The sequence below is a fragment of the Asterias amurensis genome, chromosome 15 (genome assembly GCF_032118995.1).
Source record: "Asterias amurensis chromosome 15, ASM3211899v1".
Lineage (NCBI taxonomy): Eukaryota > Metazoa > Echinodermata > Asteroidea > Forcipulatida > Asteriidae > Asterias > Asterias amurensis.
The window spans coordinates 4,798,647-4,820,789 of NC_092662.1; the positions used below are offsets into that span (position 1 = coordinate 4,798,647).

Sequence of the window (22,143 nt, forward strand, 5' to 3'; positions counted from 1 at the left end):
GGATGGAGGAGGGAAAAAGCACATTGGGTCTTTACTTTAATGATTTGAGGGATGCCATGAACTACTCCCAAACAATCCATGTGTATTGGATGCTCAGCTCGGGAGGGCGGTGAACTTTTTTCTTTTAAGAGACAAAGATAGCGGTATAGCAAAATGGCAGCTTCTGCTATTCTGATGGTTATAGTCTTGTGCCCTGTAATACAATGACAGGTATTGGTTTATGTGTATACATTGATTTCACTGATTTCAAAATAACAAAATCTAAAAACATGACTCTGAAAAACAGTTCTACTTCCCGTCACAACAGACTTGGTCTTCGTGGGAGGGGGGGGGGGGGCTCGGCTCGCTGTGAAAACACAGAGTCAGAAAATGTCAGGTCTACAAAGGGGTAGGGGTGTATGCCCTGAAGTGGGTCCAAACAGCCTTTGGCTACAGAGAGGGAGCCTACTATACCAGCCCTCAATTTGTAGTGCGTTAACCATAAAATCTCTTAATTATCTATTGTTAATTTTACGGATGTTATGGCGCAACTAACAAAGCACCGAGGTGTTGCGGTCAGACCGTATAGACCCATGTACTAATGTTCGACTCAACGCTGACACTACACACACCCGTGGCCCCTTCGCTCTAGCCCCAGCTCTACACCCCAGCTCGATACCCACCCCCAGTACTGGTCGCTAACATTTTTTTCCAAAACGACATTGCAATGATTTGGTAGAAGAGCAGGATAATTTCATTATGACGTAATCTGGCGAAAACAGCCAATCACATCGGCAGGGGAAACAAATATTGCAATGTAGTTTTGAAGAAGAAAACAAATTCGCGCCCCGGTCTAGGGAGACGGAAAACTAATAGTAACCCTATTCACATCTTCTGCATGGTAATGAAACAAGGAACACTCCACAGTTCTTTGCACTGGAGTCCGTAAAGCTGTGAAGAGATGTAGAAGAAGAAATATCAGCTTTAGATGTTGAAGGAAAATCCAGATTGGTGAAAAATTCAACACAATGGAAACCAAATAAACAGTGTTCTGTATGATCTCGACGTTTCGAACTGTATACTCTGCTCGTCTTCAAGGAGACACACCAGATTTCTTCTCCAGACTGTAGTTAACATATCAACGAATAACTTAAGATGGTTCTTTCGAATGATTTGCCCGAACAGAATATTTTTTTTACTTTCTCGTTTGGATCTAATGTGCGAAAAATACCGCTGGTGTGAAATGTTTTAAAGGGAGGTCATATGACCTATCCTCATCCAATACTTTAAAAAAATAGAAGTGTAGGCCTATTAGCCTGAACATCTGACGTCACACCAAGGTTTTACTCCTTGCGGTGAAAAGACATGGGACCAGTCTAGGGTTTCTACATCCCGCCTCCCCTCCGATTCAGACCCGTGTTTTTTATCACTGATCTGTTAGTCTTATTTTGAAATCCATGAAGAACCTAAGAAAAAAGATACAAGTTAAAGAGAATTAATGAAGGGTTTTACCTTCCGTGACAGTGTCTTGAGAAAAAAACTAAAAGGGTGAGTTTGTTTTCTCATAAAAATGTCAGAATTTGAGACTGGGAGTAGGGTGGTGTGACAACGTGGGTGGATGACGCACAGACAGTGCCTCTCTGGATGCATAGCAGAGCCCAATTTCATGCTTAACAAATTTTCGTGTTTAGCAGCTCTATGAAATTGGGCCCTGATCGTTTCCAAGATCGGGCCACGATCGTTCCCAGGTACAAAAGGATTCCACTATTAAAACTGTTGGCTTCCCTTCATACTTTAAGGGGTCATTGCAATGTTTCTTTTCTTCCTTTCTAGTGCAGGTTTGATGATTTGAGATAAACGCACGTACTCCGGATTTTGGTGTCAAATCTGAATCCGAATCAGTCAAGAAGTCCGGTTTAAAGCAAACACACATGGTCACGATAGTGCCAGGAGTAGCTGAACAAGAGCTCCGTCATTATTCAATCCGGCCAGTTAAAACAACAGAAAGGAAGCATTGACGCTTGGTGGCGCTGTTGCGCATAGTCTTAATTAATTGATGACAATCAGCGCAAATAATAGTGTTTAGTATAGTATCCCATACGGTCGAACAAGTACCATACCAGTTGACTGTAATTGCTCACACACCTTTATTGAACACGGATTTCATCAGTCTGGAGAGCTGAGTGAAGTTGGTGCTTGGTTCCCTGCTCTAAATTACGAGTAAGCAGCAGAACAGCAGAGTGTGTGTTCGAATCCCGGCCATGACACTTGTGCCCTCGAGCAAGGCACTTAACCATTTCCCCCGTAAACAGTTGAAAATATAGTGTATTTTGATTCTCTATACCATGACCAACGAGCTCCTTGTGCATGATACCCATGCCTACATCATTTCAGACTTTGAGGAGTGTAATCCTATTTCAGCCCCGGGAGTAGGTACAGTGCCCCTGGTTGATTTGGGTCAAAAGCCCAAGTGTAGCCTGAATCTTGAAGTGGCCGTCCAGCCATGTGATGTTAGGCGATTTCTCATTTTAAAAAACCCCAGAAGAATTAAGAAACAAGAAAAAGAATTTGACCAAACCATAAAGCCATGGCATGTCGTGTTTTGCTGTAGGGGTATAATTACTGGATTCTCCAATCATGATCGAAAGAAACTGTAAAACGACCTCTTCTGAAGAAAAAAATAATGAACATCAGTGTCCCTGACGTCGGTCGTGTACTGGTAAGGCCTCTTCAAAGGTTTCATTGGCTGGATCGAACCACGCAGACCATACAGTCAACAAATTCCAACATTGTTTATCGTACACATTAAGCTTGAAGTCCAAACTTGACTTGAATCCCAGCTGAAACTTGGCTAACTTTCTCCTGAAGACGATCAGAGCATACTGACCAACGCTTCTTTTCAGAACCACCCCAACTCATTAAGAGATTGTCATTACATAAACGCAAACCTTTCAGTTATAGCTGAAACCCAACCAACCTCAACCTCTCCTTGCCAAGTTTAGGAACCATTTCAAAAAGCAAAGGCATGGACCATCTCCTTTTAATCAGCATAATCAACCTGTTTGTAGACAATGGGCCCTCTGACGTCACGACAAAACCAAAACTTTCTGTCAGATTTGTTTATAGTTCAGGGAACTCTACAGAATCAGGAAGAGTTCAAAAGCTCCGCGGTGTGCGCACGCATCGTGTGTTGCCTAAATTTGAACGAGTGACGTCACAGGTTAATATAGATGGCTTTGAAATTGGGCCCCGGCTGGTAACCTATTTTGCTAAGCAAACGTGTTTTGTGCTAAGCAGTTTTTGTGCTTACAGTTACAGGCTTTATAAAGTTGGGCCCAGATGGGGTTCAATAAAAACCAGTACGTTACAAACCAATCGCTCGGCACCGTAGGGTGGTCTTTAAACCTTTACTCCACTCCATCCAGAAATCGTTAACTAAGTTTAAAAGCAAGCACGGCATGACCGCTTACAGAATGTAACCAACCTAATCATCCCCAATACCCTGATTCGCGTCATAACTTAAAGGAAAGGGACACCTTTTCTTGCGCGTATTCGAATTTTTTTTAACGTTTATAATTCTCATGCACGCTGCTTTTACGTTTGGATTGAGTGAAACAAAATATCACTCTCAAAATGGTGCCCAACGCGCGAGAGTTGTTGGTGTTTATCTCACATAGTTTATTACATGGGTTGTATGAATAGTTGCAATCGAATAGACAACTGCTCTTCGATAAAAGCTGGTACGTAAAGACTTTTTTCTTTTCAAAACAAATGAGTTTGTTTCTACATGTTCGCTTTAGCTTTTTATGCACCGTTCATTGCTGGTTTTATTGTTTTAGTGCTGATTCCAATAGTTAAACTTTGAGCACTACATTATGTTGACTTTTTAAAATCCACAAGTAGAACTTTCACTTTAAAGGGGGTGGGGGATGTAGAAAGTATTTACAGCAAAACCAGATCGAAAGGGATTGTGAGAGGGGTAGAGAAAGTGAGAAGAAGGGCCTATAAGCTGGAGTGGCGGGGGGATATACACCGTCTCGTCGCAGCTGCAGCCGCACCGTTGAGCAGAGGCGATCGCCCCGGCAGGCTCGCCTTTGTGTCCCGCTAACGTAGCGTGAATTGGACCGCGGGGTGCCCCAGCAGGGACCACTGTTGTGGTAGGGGCATCTTACAAAAGAGTGGAGCCAGTAACCACCTTTGCAGACCGGTCCATAACCCCTGCAGTTATTTTCAAGCTTTTTTCTGTAAGATTATTTCATTTTCTTTGACGTCGTGAGCCCGAGAATTAAACTGGAAATAAACAAAAAATGCTGATGTTTTTACAGGGCCGATTGATGGTGTGTGTACGCCACGCCAAAATAATGTTCGTATATATATGATTACTTAAGATTACGTTATGTGCGGTAAGCCAAATTATTTCTATTGTCAAATATGAAAATTCAATAAAACAAAGTAGGAAACGTAGAACGAGAAAGTTCCCACAAAAAAACCTTCAGGGAGATTTAGGTATTTGCAAAATGTATGATGAGCTTTAAAGGGAAGGTACATGATTGGTAATTACTCAAAACAAAAGTCACTTGAAGACTGACTTGGTAACTAGCATTGAAGAGCTGTTGATAGTATAAAACATTGTTGGAAACGACTCCCTCTGAAGTAACGTAATTTTTGAGAAAGAGGTAATTTCTCACTAAAATAATAAAAGACTTCTAGCCAGAAGTCTTTTATTCCGATCCGAAGGCACACAAATTCGTCCAACAAGGGTGTTTTTTCTTTCAACATTTTCTTGCAACTTTGATGACCGATTGAGACCCAATTTTTCACAGGCTTGTTATTTTATGCTTATGATGGGTTACACTTCCTTCCTCCATGGATACACCAAGTGAGAACACTGGTCTTTGACAATTACCAAACGTGTACGGTGCATATAAAGAATAAACATATGCGTAGATTAGATAATGCTGGGTTTTTTTCGGAACACGAGTTGAGTTTTTTTGTGATCAGGAATTTGACGTGACGGCATGGTACCCCTGTCATTTCTTGCTAAGCCAAGAAGTTTGCTAAAGACAATTTTCTGCCTGAGAGCTTTTTAAAATTGGGCCCTGACAGCCATCTCCTTTTCATGCACAAGTTAATGGTATTGAAACCGAGGCTGGAGGGGAAGAAACATAGTCTGGTTTCCTTCTCTGTGATTATGTGATTCGGTATTGACGAATATGGAACGTGACAAAATGAGGCGTCTTAGTGAGGTTTTTGTTTCCTCTGCGAAGGTTTTCAATACTGCTCTTTATTATGGATCGCATCCGACAACCAAATTAAGACTGAAAGGGGAAATAATTTGGTTGCTTTATCATGGTTCAACCATCTCGATCTTCCTCCATTCATAGAGCTGCGTAAGCACAACAAGTAGCTTAGCACAACGAGAGTTCTCTCTAAATGTAAAAGAGTGAACAACACCACTCTTTACATTTCGAGCTGTCCGTCATATAGCTCTTCAAAAAGGGTGGTGGTTATTATACTCTTTTAGAGGGGTTTCACTTACGGACAGAGTGAAAAACACTCAAAAAGATGCAAACTTCAATCTTAAAGAGTGGAAGACCACTCCAAAAAGAGTTGTCCTTCACATGGCTCTTCATAGAGTGCTTTTTCACTATTAAACATTAAAAGAGTATGCTTTACCAAAATAAGGTTACAAACCAGACTACCACGTCACATGAACATTTTGTGACTGGTATTCTGCTCGTTTCTGCTTAGCAGAAAATCGTGCAGAAATATTTTTTGCTTAGCAGCTATACGAAATTTGGCCCAGGTCTGAGCTGAATTGCAGAAAATTTAGTCAAAATCCTACCGACTAGAAAACCAGCAAAACGAGACATTCCAACACGGCATTCAATGTCATGGCTTCCATAAAAATTCAAAGTATTTTATGAATTCAAAATTTGGCTTGAAGTATCTCCAGCAGTGAAAAAATCAAAATAATTATTTCAAGTCCAGCGTTATTGGATTTTTTTTATATAAATTCATACATCAGTTCACAAAATGCGGATTGAAAATGGTTGAAAAGAAAGTTGACTTTACGGCTACTTAAATTTTGGTCTCGCTCGCTTTGCTCTGGCGGTCGTTATGCAGCGTAATGATAATATAGTACGGGTTTACTAGCGGTCACTGCCAAGGCCCAAGCAGGGGGGCTTTGAGTTCGCAAACAAAAACACGCGCTCAGCACACACACACACCTGAAAAACATCAGTTTTTTTGTACTATGAAAAGACGTGCACATTTATTCCCTACAAACATTTGTGGAGTCTTTTTTTGTTGTGTGTGTGTGCAATGTTCGACTATAGGGAGCCAGTTATGAACACGTCAGTGCCCACCCTAAGAAAACTCCCAAACGCCCGATTAATCGGCTCGGAAAATAACACAGGAGTCCGGTCGGTTTGCTTTGAACAAAAGGGGTGAACAAAATCCCAGAGTCGCTGAGAGATGAACGTGGGTTTAGACGCAAAAAAGGAAGTCGTCAGAATTCAATGCACTTTTTTATTTTGTTGTGTGCTTTCTCCCTCTCTCTCTCCACTCTGCTGAAAAGGAGCATTATATTGCGTGAAAAGGAAAAGTAAGTTAGCATGCTTCTAGGTTTTAGAATCGAATGACAGTTGGTGAATTGATTTATTAATAAATGCTCGACTTGGCCGAGCGGTGAAACACACTTGAACTTCAGATACGATTTACATCAACTTGGGTTTGGACCAAAAATTATAGCAATTCATTTACAGGAAAAAAAACACACGCGGATGTCAATTCGTGTATAACTTTGATTGACAATCTTTGTGAGATTTTATCTTTATAAAATGAGTGTTCCACGTATTAAGTGTGTAATGACCGTGCTTTCTAATTGAGATGATTTTCTTATAGACAGTGAACTTGATTTGACTGGACTTTGATAACATGTATTGTAGCTTGAAGCTAAAAGCTCGTACTCTATTGTTTCAGAGCCACCATTATGCACCTTTAATAATGAGAAATTAACATAATTGAAAAACATAATATACCCGTACCTATCTAACCCCTAACTCTGACGTCCAAGAAACGTTGTGTCTCACAACAACAAAAATGCTGCACATTTTTTTAAGTTTTCTATTTATGGCACAAAAAATGTAAAATGGATTGATCTGGGACCCTGCCTCTTTTAGACCGGTTAAAGACGGCCCACCGTGACTCAGGTGTATTGGATGTGTGTTTATACACGGCCAAAATCAACACACGAATGTTACTCATGCACTTGGACCCTTCTTCCAGTTGGAAACTTTACTCTTTTTTTTTTTAAAGTGAGACAGAAAGTGCGTGTCTTTATAAAACCGCCACTCTCCCACCAGTGGGTGACAAGAGATGAATTTCACTTTAGGAGTTTGTTTAGCGAGGAGGGTATCATTTCTAAACCGGGTCTGCCCCGATTCGGTTGCCCGGGAATGAGTCACTGTTTCGCAGTTCTCACGACCGAGTGGCTACCCCGATGGTAACCGTAGCCCGCGCCGTATGACCCCGTACGTGGGTCAAGTGCAAACTTCGCTTGGGAGAAATGTGACATTATGGCGCCCCCGTGGCGAGTCAAGAGCGATGTGTGTTTGTTATATAGGGTACTGACTTGAAGGGTATTGCACACGCCCAAACGAGCAATGCAACATTTACGGGTGAGCACATTATACAAACATGAATTGTTAGGACTTGAGGCTTGCACTCTTCAAAATGCAATTTAATGTTGTTGAACTTGTACAAATCATGTAATTTAGCCTACTGGGGCTGTGTGAGAATGATTTTATTATATTAATTTAACATTTCAAATCAAATCAAATCAAATCAAATCAAATCAAATCAAATCGAATCGAATCGATTCAAATCAAATCAAATCAAATCAAATCAAATCAAATCAAATCAAATCAAATCAAATCAAATCAAATCAAATCGAATCGAATCGAATCGAATCGAATCGAATCGAATCGAATCGAATCGAATCGAATCGAATCGAATCAAATCAAATCAAATCGAATCGAATCGAATCGAATCGAATCGAATCGAATCAAATCAAATCAAATCAAATCAAATCAAATCAAATCAAATCAAATCAAATCAAATCAAATCAAATCAAATCGAATCAAATCAATGCTCTACAATTTCTAACGGGCGACAATTCTCATCCTATCGTATAGACCTGTTTAACCACACAAAGTAGATTGGCACATTACAACAAAACTGGTATCAACTTTGGTTCAATTCAATTCAATTCAATTCAATTTAAACAACATTTATTTCCATTTCTCATACACAGGCGTATGTGTGCCGATAGCCAATTTTTAAATTTTCAGTTATCTCTATGAAAGTGAAACCTGGTGACAGCTAATGCATTTTACACACTATTTTAATAGCACCTTAATGCATAGTCTCTTTATAAAACCATATAGAAACTTTTGTATGTTTCTGACTATAACCTAAGTGTGTTGATAAAGAAAGAAATCTGAAAACTAATAATAGGGGATTCCGCTTCAACCCTAACGCTTGCATCCCAAAAGAATAGGACTAATTTTTACGAAAATCTCCGGAGAAGGGGGATCTTCAGTCTGTGGGAAATGGACGGGGGATTAGCACCGGACGCCCCGTCGGGGTTGTCCCTGATACTGCGGTCTTTGACGAAAAGAATATGTGGAGACAAGAAGACAGTTTAACGGTACATTTTGGGAAAGCGAGTGGATTAAAAACGAAGGGGGCTTTTGTAAATAAGACCGCCGTACTTTATATAATACAGACGATGGAGCGAATGTGAAATCAGTTTATTGGAGATAGAGAGGGTCCATTGTTGGCTGCGCGACGGGGTTGGGTTTAGCGATCGTGGTAAGAGCAGGGGTCTAGCTTGAGTTGAAAACTGGGTACAATAGGGGGCGTGGACTGCGCTTGCTGGGGAACCGCCAAATATCTTGTGGTTGGTTTGAGCAACGGACACTGAGATAATGAAACCCTATTGTTGGACTCGAAAACAAGATCCTGTGCAACCTCGTAACCAGTGGTGGTCGATCTCGCAGGGCCATTTTGTTCTCCAGCATGCCTTCAGATAAGGCGTGCTGTTCATAGTAGCAAGGCCGGTTTGGCAGGAGATTCTGTCCCCCGGAGATTTTGTCCCCCATACGGCGAAAGGTGGAAAACTCCTTCTGACAGCGCCCTCTTTTGAGCGCCCATGTTAATTTTCCGTTATGGGGGACAGGATCAACGGCGGACCGATTTCCCTTAGACACCGACTGAAATGTTCTTTTGATACATCAACATGGCAACTGTCGTCAATGAGGAATTTGTTTTCTTCTCAATCGATTGAGAAAATGGAATCCTTAAATTTGCGTGAATGAGAAGAACAGTTACTAGCTAGCATTTGAAGATATCCCCCAAACTATCGGCTTCTAATTTCGATTGCAGCAGTTGAACAATCGAAATAGTCCCATATTACAAGCATTGCCGAATAGTTATTTGTCTTTTTCGTTCATCACGGTGTGATGACGAAACAAGTTTTCAGTGTGTAATATTCAAGACTGGATGAGGATGGAAATGAGTTTACTCTAATTCGGAAAAAGAGAACACAATGATCTCTACTTTGGAGAGTTTCAGAAAAAAGAGAGAACCCAATGATATTTTTAAAGAGTTGATGAGCGTGCCTCCTTGATCAGGGAGCTGTCAAGTACGCTACATTTGTTGGTTGAACGTCTCATCATATTGACAGCACCCCTTAATGACCTGCTTCAGTTATTCACTCCAAACATCAAGCTGTCGCCAATTTCGATTGTGCTTTTGGATTTGCACGGGGCTTTGTCCCTCCCCCACCGGACAATCCCCTCTGACGTCCCCCTGAAAGGAGCGCCTCATCGCCCCGGACAGCCCTCCTTCGTTTCTATACCATCAATCATATCACAGGTCTAATTGTTGGCAGGATCTGATGGGTATTTGACGCAAAGGGGGTTGTATGGGGGACGGGACGGGGGCTGATAATACCACACCCCCAGTACAAAACATCTCCCGCTGACTACGAGACAAGCGGGCTAAATTTGGCATCAATAGTGCGACATCTTCCCCCGTTGGAGCGATGCCAGAGCTCCCTTTGACTAGCCCTCCATCGCCTCCCTCTCTCCGGAGCCAAGTCCTCTTTAAAACAATTCTTCTTTTGACTGTTAAGATGACAGCGATGATCAATAAGGAGGTTGATTGTTAAACGAGAGGCTTAGCTCCTCCCTCAACCAGTGAGGGATGAAGAGAGGCTTTAGAAAAATAACCTAATCCGTGGAACATTCTGGTTCAGATGGACGAACAAAACCTTCTTTAAGGATGTGCGAGGGGGTGTGAGGGGGAACAAAATAGGGCCCTTTAGCTAAATTCTATGTGACTGTGAGGCTCAGACAGATTAAGGGGGGTATGTTATGTTTGGGCCGGTCAAGCTGGTCATGTCTCTGCTTGCTCTATGCTCTGGGTAAGGAGGGTGTGTGGGGAGAGGACACTCGTCTGGGCCCTTATGGTACATCGAGCAAGGAAGGTCAAAACATGGTAGAAGGGCGATTAACTAGCATGCGCATCGTCAAGCCGATTACGAGGACAGCGCTGAAGGAGAAGAAACTATATTATTGTCAAATTGGCGTGACTTTCTTGGAAGAACAAAAATTTCAATATCCGAGGGCACTTCATTAAAAAAAAAAAATCTTAGAATCTTTTATTCTTTCTTGGGATGTCTTAGAATAGCGGTTCATATACGGGGAAAGTAGCAAGAACTTGTGCTTCATGCGCGAATCATTTTAACTCCTGGGCCTACGTCTAAATCCACAGATTCCAACTAGTAGTGTCCCTCTTTTTAATACACGTTTGGAAGGTAAAAAACATTTCAACATCCAAGAGCCTTTAAAGTCATTGGACACTTTCGGTAAACAGTATCGTCCAAATACCCACACTTCGTGTATCACAACTTATATATAAAATAACAAACCTGTGAAAATTTAGGCTCAATCGGTCATCGGAGTCGGGAGAAAATAACGGGAAAACCCACCCTTGTGTCCGCCCGTTTCGCCGTGTCATGACATGTGTTTAAAATAAATCCGTAATTCTCGATATCGAGAATTGATAATTGTTTTGATGTTCTCTCAAAGAGTAAAGCATTTCATGGAATAATATTTCAAGGGAAGTCTTTCATCATTACCTTCTATAAACCCTGTAAGTTATTTGTAAATCTGTGAACTTTAATTTGTTTTCTGTTCCGAAAGTGTATAATGACTTTAAACAACAAAACCGCTTAATTCAAGATTCTCTTAAAGGTATATTGACATAATCATTGAGTAGATAAAGAAACGCAGCAGGTAATGGTGCTGAATGCACGATTCGTCTTTACTCTTTCAGACTTGTATAAATCCACGGACTCCAACTAGAACCGTGCAGTGACTTTTCCGGTTGTGTACTCTTTTGAGCAAGTTTGACCATGGTTTAACATTGGACGAAAAACGCGAGTCAAACTTCACTATACCACCTCATGAAGACGAGCAGAGTATACTGTTCGAAACGTCGAGATACTATACATGGTTGTACCTTCAAGTTTACTATTTATTTATAGTTTCCTCGTATTTTTCGTTGTATCAGCACCATGCAAAGCTTTACACATATATTCACTACCATCGATGGCGAAATATTCAGTTGTTCAGTGTATTTCTCTCAAACACAGCTGGCCGACTTCAGCAACTTAACTTTTAGAACACCAAAAAGGAGGCAACACTTGCCACCTTCAAACACTTGAGAAAAGTGAAACAAAATAATAAACCACGAGGGGAACTATTTAAACTGAAAACTATTCGAAACGTCGAGACTACACCGGTTCATCCAAGAGCAAACAATCTCACAAATTATATATTATACACATGGTTGTACCCGCAAGTTTACTATTTATTTATAGTTTCTATACCTGTTTTAAAACCTGGTTAAAATGTCAACCTTTTACCCAGTGTGTGTCACTAGCAACACATTTACAACATCGCTGACAATACAACTCAATGTAGTATTTATCCGTGTTTACTTAGCTCATCATTCTTAATTCAACCACACAAGGGAGGGTGCTTAGGCGATAAAATCAACGCCGTTATTGTGAGATTTTACACAATCGACACCGAGGGACAATCGAATCAGCGGCTATTCAGGATGCCGTCCACTCGAAGAGATGAACGGCGGTGCGAGGTTACACCAGAGCACCTCAAAGTTGATGACCTTGGTAAGGGGGGGGGGGGGGTGTTGATGGAGTGGCCGCCATCTTCGTTCGATACCTTGTATACCTGAGCGTTTAAAGGCTGGCTTAATAGTTAGGGGGCTGACTATTCTTGAAAGTTTCTGACGTCATGAAGTAGCCGCCATCTTTGTTCGATATCTTGTATACCTGAGCGTTTTTAAGCCGGTTGTTAGTTAGGGGGACTGACTATTCTCAAAAAGGATTTGATGACGTCATGAAGTGGTATGAACAAAAGAAGTTGTCGGCCTTTATTATTATGTAGTAAAGCCATGTTCGTGTGGTTCCTTATAATAATAATAATAGTAATAATAATAAATGAGACTTATAAAGCGCATTTTACAAAATTCAATGCGCTGGAAGAGTGCTACGGAAAAGACGATTATGAGAATAGAAAGATGTGTTTTTAATTTACTCTTGAATGTCTGGAGTGTGTTGGTGTTCCGAATATGACTTGGTAGGGCGTTCCAGCACCGGGGACCAGCGACTGAAAAGGACCGGTCCCCTGCCATTTTGTGTGTGCGAGGGATTGTAAGATTCTGGCCGGAGCGGAGCCCACTCCGGCCAGGTTTGTTGAAATTTAGCGACTCTGTAAGGTATTGTCGAGCGATTGATATCCAATAACCAAAAAGGATCAGACTATTTGTTTTGAAGCCAAGTTTCGGTAAATACTAATGCCATAATCTGTAAGCTGATGGCTGTACACAGCTATGGCTAAGGACGTACTTATACTGTGAAATAATTATTAAACTGTATCTGCTAACTGGCAAAAAGAAACCCGACAAGTTTTTTCCCCATTTTCCTAAGCACATGTTATTTGAAAATAAGTGTATTTTAAAACTGAATTAGACCTTGAAGCACCTTCTTTATACATTTTTAGGCTTCTCTATCTACAAATCTTCTCTCGAATCTCACTTCACAATATACAAAAGTACAACATTCAGTTGGATACAAATGAACTGTAATCCACAAATCATTGAAAGGGAATTATATTGCGTTAAGATGATCCTCTGCAGTTACATGGCTCCCTCATTAAAAAGAAAACTGTCCAGTTGTCATAATCTTCGAATTATATACAGCTCCATGCGTCTCATTAAAAAAAAAGATACAAGGTAATTCTAAAAACCACAAAAACTTGACGAAGTCCCACCCCACACAGTGACCCCAATGCTCATTTTCCATAAAGCATTCAAAGCCTCACATATCAACTCATATCTGAGTTACGATTAATTGTTAAAAAAACGCAGCTATTCAAAATCATAACAATACTGAAAATGGTAAGACATCAATGCAAACCCATAAAGATACAATAGTATTTTTTGTTGGTTGTATGACTTGAGCCGTGGAGCACAGGTATTTGAGGGGATATAATTGACTGAGGCAAGGTTACAGCTTGCGATGACCACGTCAGACAATCATTTGTCTTCTTGGTGAATCCTCCACTTTTTGAATTGCCAATGATTTTTCTTCCTCGAAGCTTCACACATACAGTGACTGACTCATTACGAGCGATTCATTTTTATTGATATAATTGACGTACCGTCCCATCACTTGTCATGATTGTTAACAATAGGTTTTTTCTTCAAAGTAAAGTCCCTTGATCTAGTTGTGGGTACCCTGAGAAGAAAAGAGAAATCCCCCAGAATTCGGACCGATGGAATGCTCTGGGACCCCTGGCTGTGAGCGGACTGGGGCAAAGCGGGTTGACCAACACCCGGGGGAAACGGAACTCATTGGCCCCGGTGGGCTGCTTTGGAATTCTACTGGCTCAACCCGGTTTGGGGTCTAAGATTCTTTTAAGTGCTTATACCCACATAAAAAGACCCAGAGTTCTAGACGGATGATAAAATATGTCGATGGGAGATATTATTTCAAAAAGAAAAAGGCTTTCATTGAGTCCATCATTTGGCAGCCGACATTGAAGGTCTCTTTTACAATGTTTATGAGGATACGAAATTACTGTCAAAATATATAAAGTATCTTCAGGGAAGATTTCGTCAAGCAATTTTGGGTAGCAAGAAATAGTTTAGACTATACCAAATGTGTGCATACTGGATGCTGATATTAAGTTGTAGCAAATCCTGATTTTTGAGTTGAAGCATTTTAAACATTTGGGGTAGCATTTTGCTCTGCTTTCGTTTACTGAACTTGCCGCATGAAATTCCATAAAATTCCCCAGATGTGGTAAGAAGTACGGCAGCTCTGGACAGGGGGTACTGCATTTTCAGAAATATAAACCGAAGTACTACGGTGATGGACAAATACGTTTTGTAAAGCTTCTAGAGTGTGTATTCTATTTGGGATTATTCTTCATATTGTGACATGATTTGCTCATGAGTTTCAACGATATCTCATAAACGCGACACCTTTTGAATTGAAATTTTCACCGGTTAGATTGTACTGTATATAAAAAAAATATATGTATACAAGTATATGCATGTATAGGATTAAAACAATCGAAGAGTTGAAAAAACCAAGGGTATATACCGTGACTTTAGGTAGAATGTGAAACCAGGGGTGGATTTCACAAAGGTAGTCCTAACTTGAGACTAGTCCTTAGCAATGCTAAGAGATAAGACTGGTCATAAGTTAGGACCAGTAACTCATCCTAACTTAGGACTGGTCCTATCTCTTAGCATTGCCTAGGACTAGTCCTAAGTTAGGACTACCTTTGTGAAATCCACCCCAGTTCCAGTACGCATCCGGCCCGATTTCACAGGGAGGGCGATTCCGGGGGAGCGGATCAAACAAAAAGTGTCCGTCAAGTGCGACGAAGGGTAACAAATGTAGAGTGACGTTGCCGGGGGATGAACGAGTCAATCAGGGTAGCCTAGAATGCAGGCCAGTGTACTCCAAGATTTAGAGGGGGGCAGGGAGAGGGGAAAAGGACTGCATAATGAGGTTGTAAGTTGACACAACGTTGTGTCACTTTCTAGAGTTTGGGGGATGTGGGAGCCTTGAGCGCCTCTGAAGTTTGGTTACTTTTTAGAAAATGTTTGTAGAAAAGTGCTAGTCGAGGATGTGTGATTATGAAGCTACACAATGTGTGAATAAGAAACAAGGTGCGCAAAAATGAAGATAAAACAGAGGGAAAACTATTCTTATTGAAACACTAAACATTTTTATGTAAAAAATCCCGAACTTCTCTTAAAAGACATTTAGCACATTCACAGTGTTATGAAAAGATGGCGAAAAGGGGCACTACTGTTCATCCGAACAAAACACAAAATTAGAGTGACAACTTTGTAAAATTTCTACAATGAAGATAAGGAAGTTAGACTGTTCATCGAAAGTGTGCTAGTCGGTCGGGGTTTTGTGGATAAGAAACGAGGCTGCATGTAGAAGAGTATCAACAGACAAAAGGAAACACATTATAAACTTTACACATCATTTGGAAAAGCTTGCCGAAAAATGGCACTACTGCTCATCCGAACAAAACGCAAACTTAGATTGACAACTTTGTGAAAGCTCTACCATGAAGACAGGGGAAAGAGACTGTTCCCAAATGTGCTAGTCGGGGTTGTGTGAAGAAGAAAAGAGACTGCACATAAACACAGCGTATTGAAACACTCTCTTATAAACCGTTCATACTACCATAGCGATATAAACTGTTGCCCAGGTTGTATACTCCCAAGGGAGCCGAGAAACATTAAAAAGGGATGTTATTCACCCTATGACAGGGCACTAATGTAAAGCGCATTGGTACGGTTATTGTGAAATGCGCTATAAAATAGTTTATTATTTGTTATTATGCATAGATTCCCCCCAAAAATGCAAGTATATTTTCGGAACAAATACAAAAACTAGAGAAACTGAGTATTATGGGATTTTTGTTTGTTGGATAAACCAATTTACGTACCCCACGCATTTCAAACATTGCACAACACTGTCTTGCTCCAATTTCGGCATCCACATTGGCCTACTACCCCAGTCAAGTCTGTCGTTAAGTTACATGACTTTCTCACAATACTGCCACGACCTCGCCATCATACATTGACTCAATTTTTGCAGTTTCCACAATAACAACTTGCGATTTTCTTGAGCTGTTGATAAAACAAACCACTTGAAAAGTCGACAAAGCGGAAGCGAGTTCACCCCAACGGGGTAGCTCGTAGCGGTCTTTAGCTCTAAAACCCAAGTACGCAACAAAAAACGACACTCCATTGAATTACACGGAAAGGGTTTTGATGAAAAGTTACCGGTGTGGTATAAGAAAGAGCGAGGGCGGCTTGAACATTGAGCCGGGGATTTGGACGATATTCACGGTGGAGGGTTTTGCGCTGACTGCGCCGCTCAGTGCTTCAGGCAGCTTCTCGCATATTGTCTGGGCGCCCGACCCATGTTTGTATAAAATCAGAACAACTCAAGCCACTGGCACCTAGCGGCTATACAGTGGAAGGGGATTGTCTGACGGGTCTCACCTGGCGCATGGTGTACGGCATGAATGACTAGAAACCACTATATAGGGGGAGGGACCAGGGAAATGTAAACATGTCTAGGCCTCAGTGTGACTTCTTGTCGTGTCTGGGGACTTGGTGGGAAGGGCCCTGGGTACTTTAACTGTTTCTGTGGATGTCAAGCCCCCCCCTCCCCACGGAGTATTTCGAAACAAACTGTAAATTTTGAAAAGCATTTAACTGACCATTTTATATTTTATAAACGAAACCTTACCAAATATTACGGTATTGGAGATGTTTTCCTGAGCCTATACAACTATACACGAAACTATGGATGTAATATACCTACCCCTCACTTCCTGATAATTCAGAATTGAAACGTACTCAGAACTTCGCAAAAGAGTTACCATGGTTGTGAACATTCTCTCTTAATGTAAAAGAGTGAAAAGGCACTCTTTGAAGAGCCATATGAAGGACGACACATTTTGGAGTGGTCTTCCACTCTTTTAGATTGAAGTTTGCATCTTTTTGAGTGACTTTTCACTCTGTCCTGTAGTGCAACCCCTCTCAAAGAGTGAAATAACCACCACTATTTTTGAAGAGCCATATGAGGGACAGCTCGAAATGTAAAAAGTGGTGTTTTCACTCTTTTACATTTAGAGAGTTGGTAACTTCTAGAATGTTGTTCAAACCATAAAGCAAGGTTTAAACCAAATTTACTTATGACATGAGAGCAGGGTTTGCCATCATACTTTTAGGGACTGCAAAGGGTACGGACCTCCCTTTCGTCACCGGTGTTATTTTGTATGTGACCCAAATTGGAAGACATTAACGAACAGTCATGTATGTATAGTGAATTAATTTACACCTTATTACACTTGAAAGTTTGTTTCTTGTGTTTCATGTTGGTCTACTTTAAACCCGAATGGTTGAAGAAAAAACAACCTATAGCAACATGAGAAACCGTATAACAAAAAGGCTTAACAATGAATGACACTTGCATAACATTCGTTTTATCATAGAGCTAGGTCTGTTCCTTTCTGTAAGGTTTTACCGATTGAAAATATACGACTGAAGTGGGTTTATTACTTCTTGATCATCCTGTTCAGTAAAGGCCCTCAGAGCCTGTATGACATTTTTGCAGGCACCCCACAGTGAGACAGACTCTCTGCCATAGGGTCGAAACTTCAGGACATAAACTATTGTTTAAGGCAGTTGACACTATTGGTAATTATTCAAAATAATTATTGCCATAAAACCTTACTTGGTAAAGAGTAATGGAGAGAGGTTGATAGTATAAAACATTGTGAGAAACGGTTCCCTCTGAAGTGACGTAGTTTTGGAGAAAGAAGTAATTTTCCACGGATTTGATTTCGAGACCTCAAGTTTAGAACTTCGTGTGACAAGGGTGTTTTTTTCTTTCATAGTTATCTCGCAACTCCGACGACCGATCGCGCTCAAATTTTCACAGGTTCGTTATTTTATGTGTTTAGATACACCAAGTGAGAAGACTAGTCTTTGACAATTACCAATAGTGTCCACTGGCTTTAAAAGATCAAACCGTCTTACACAAAGCATGGAGATTGGGGTATAATAATATTATATAAAAAATAGTAATAAGGATGAGGGATTTGTATATAGCGCAATTGCCAATGATCAACCGCGCATTACAAAAAGTATTTAAAAAAAATTAGAGTAGATAAAAAGTAGAGTAGAACAAGTACATATAGTACATTAGACATCAACATACAGGCACATTCACATCAAGGCAAATTTACAAAGACAAATGTTGTGCTTTACGATTACAAATTTCCGAGACTGTCGAATGTCAGATGGCAGTTCATTCGACAATGCATAAAGAGAGGGCAATGAATCTCGGATTATGTTCAACTGTTTTATATTTTAAATTTTACTTGAATTGATGTTGAAATTACAATTACTAACAATAATGTTAAACTTCAAAGTGTATTGTCACAACTTCACACGAAATGCCTTGGAACGCACATGGTCCATTTTTTGTAGACAATTTGATAGAGTCTGTTAAATAATTGAAAGTCACTTGCCTTGTTTGCTTGACTCCTTTACCTGGCAATGGTGTCGTTGGGGGATGGCGTTTGCAGAACGTGCAAGACCAAGTGGAAGAACTCACATCTAAGATAGTAGCCATACATGTTGATGATCACTCACTATTGAGGAAACACAGTATTACATAATGTAACATTGCTAAATAATGTGGCATTGCTTAAAGGCAGTGGACACTATTGGTAATTGTCAAAGACCAGTCTTCTCACTTGGTGTATCTCAACATATGCATAAAATAACAAACCTGTGAAAATTTGAGCTCGATTGGTCTTCGGAGTTGCGGGATAAATATAAAAGAAAAACACCCTTGTCACACAAAGTTATGTGCTTGTAGATGCTTGATTTCGAGACCTCAAATTCTAAACTTGAGGTCTCAAAATCAAATTCTGAAAATTACTTCTTTCTCGAAAACTATATGTCACTTCAGAGGGAGCCGTTTCTCACAATGTTTTATACTATCAACCTCTCCCCATTACTCGTTACCAAGTAAGGTTTTATGCTAATAATTATTTTGAGTAATTACTAAGTGTCCACTGACTTTAAAGGCAGTGTACACTATTGGTAATTACTCAAAATAAATATTAGCATAAAACCTTAGTATATTTCTCTACGAAATGTCTAGCGAGCAAATAGCATTTAATAACGCAACATTGGTTACTTTATATTCCAAAGCCGAAGTCGAAATATTAACGAATCACCCCCCCCCCCCTCAAAAAAATACAAAAAAACAAAAACAAACAACAAAACACAACAACAACAACAACACACAAATCAAATCAAATCAAATCTTTTGTGGCTTTTCAAGCGATTGATTGAATAAAACAAAAGCACTGATAGATGTACCTCCACTCTAAATAACAATAACATAGGTACATGCGAACGAGAGAGGGCGCTATTAAGGTCTTTACATCCCATGGTGTGTTTTTTTACGGTAAGCAGGAGAAAGTCACGGTGCGATTGCTATAAAAGCTACCATTATAATACAGAAAGGACCACCGACTCCCTGCTATAACCATAGAGCCTTCTCTAACTGTGCCATGCAGGTGTTACGGCTCAGTGTCGGCGTGCTAACGAACGTAGCCGTGGGAATAATTTCCCAAATTCCTCGCCAATAAGATCACTGTCTAACCCATCAGTGATTTACAGCGGGGAAAAAAATGAAACACAAAATCAGCTGTATGAAAAAGAGACAGCTATTAGAAGTGGAAACGATTTGTAGAAAATCTCTCTTAAAATACAAGACCTTAAGTGGGTAAACTTCCTATGGCTTTGTTGATCGAAATGTAACACTGTCTCTTTCTCTTGTACACATAATATGCCTGGTTAAAAACTTGCTCTGAAGACTAGAAAGTAATTCGAAGAGGAATATCAGAGACCTCTGGGAGTATGGAAGTAAGTATTTTCCCTGTCTGGATAAAATATTTTCCTTTTAAAGACAGTGAACACTATTGGTAATTGTCAATTAGTTGGTGTATCTCAACATATGCATAAAATAACAAACCTGTGAAAATTTGAGCTCAATCGGTCGTCGAAGTTGCGAGATAATATTGAAAGAAAAAACACCCTTGTCACAGGGCGAAATTGTGTGCTTTCAGATGCTTGATTTCGAGACCTCCAATTCTAAACTTGAGGTCCCGAAATCAAATTCGTGGAAATTTCAGAGGGAGCCGTTTGTTTTACAATGTTTTATACCATCAACCTCTCCCCATTACACGTTACCAAGTAAGGTTTTATGCTAATAATTATTTTGAGTAATCACCAATAGTGTCCACTACCTTTACAAAACTTTCTCTAAAGACTAGAAAGTAAAAGGATTCGAAGAGGAATATCAGAGACCTCTGGGAGTATGGGAGTATTTTGTGGGAGTATTTTCCCTGTCTGGATAAAATATTTCCCTTTTAATTGACAATCAGAAACGCAACGAAGATAATATGGCAGTAGCTTCCTTGGTTTTCTTATACATGAGAATTGACGATGTCTTCATTATCAACCGTTCAAATACAAAGCCTTTCTTATCAAACTTCCACTAGCACCACGCGTATACGTGATCATTACTTCAAAAAACCTTGAAGAAACCACACATACACTTTCTAAATGAGTCCAAGGCAATCGAAATGTAAAATCGGATCCAATGAAATATAGATTAATTAACAAAAGCATGTTGTGCTTTACTGCTCAGCATGGGGTCTCCTTGTAGAAGGAGAAAGGCCAAAAATATGGGCTACAAAATAAATACTTTACGAAACAATACAATTTTGTTCATGGCATGAAAAGAGTACGTTTGATAGAAAAAGTCAAATAGTCATAATGACCTCGAACAAGGCCTAGTACAGCACACATAAAACATTCTAAGCGCATCAACTTCAAGGGGTCAGAAATACTCGCTTCAAAACCAACATTTTCTTCGCTCAAACACACAAACTTCTTCTACAATACTGACTAATGTTGATGAAACCACACCCTAAGCAAAAAAAGTAAAACAATGATTGTATTACTTTAAAAATAAAAATAGGACCTAAAATAAAACATGACTATAGCCAAGTATAAATTACCTACAAATAATTATAGCATCTTAAAATAAACATGTTATCGAATGCAAAAAGAAGTTCAACAATCACACAAGACCTTAGTATACAGCGAAGGAAACATTATGCAGCAATGGTTCAGTTTTTTTTTAAGTTTTTAAATTTTTTTTAATGATAATGTGGTTTAATTTTGGGCGGAACACCTCTCTCAAATCAAACACAGTTTGACCTCTGCGTGGTGGTGGAAGGGGAGTTTAGTCTGGAAAAACTCGTTGTGCTATTCTTAACACAACCCTGAAAGAGTCACCTTTTCAAAGAGAATTTCTCAAGCAAGCCCTAAATGGATATATCTTGCACGTATCCTGATGCCAAAACCTTTATACCGTTTTCATCGAAAACTAGTGCACCATTTGTACTGACAGAAGTGGATACAAATAAAGTACCTTCATCAATGGGTTAATTCGTTAATCTAAACGATCGTAGGAAAACAGGTTTTAAAGCTTTTCAAATTAAAAATGTAACATTTTCAGATAGGAATCAATATCCAAAACAGTTTTGACTGTCTTGGTATAATAAACGCACGGTCAATGACACTGCTGCTGGTGAAAAACTATAGCTCCAAGCGAAGACAACAAAATGCCGATCGAAACTACACTTTATAACAAGCGGCGTTTAATGTCCCGCAACGTTAAAATTGAAGAGGTGACAACTTCATGCCGAAAAGGGGGTCAATGGGACGGCTGGGGGTCAAAGGTCAATACATTTCACTTCTTGCTTGGGACATGGTTTGATGTGTGCAATGAGTGAGGACCACCAGTTGCTTAAGGAATGTTTGTATGGGTTGTTTCGAAATCACGGCTTTGAGTACGCGGCTTGCTTGGGC

At 40.0% G+C, this 22,143-nt stretch overlaps 1 protein-coding gene across 1 annotated transcript in view; it reads right to left on the bottom strand.

The window, feature by feature from the left end:
* LOC139948351 (LIM/homeobox protein Lhx9-like) overlaps window positions 1–22,143 on the bottom strand; it is a 92,847-nt gene that overhangs the window by 50,196 nt on the left and 20,508 nt on the right. Inside the window, exon 2 of the mRNA XM_071946492.1 lies at window positions 18,717–18,839. Within this exon, the coding sequence (XP_071802593.1) occupies window positions 18,717–18,820 (104 nt within the window). The 5' untranslated portion in view covers window positions 18,821–18,839. The remainder of the gene's footprint in view (window positions 1–18,716; window positions 18,840–22,143) is intronic.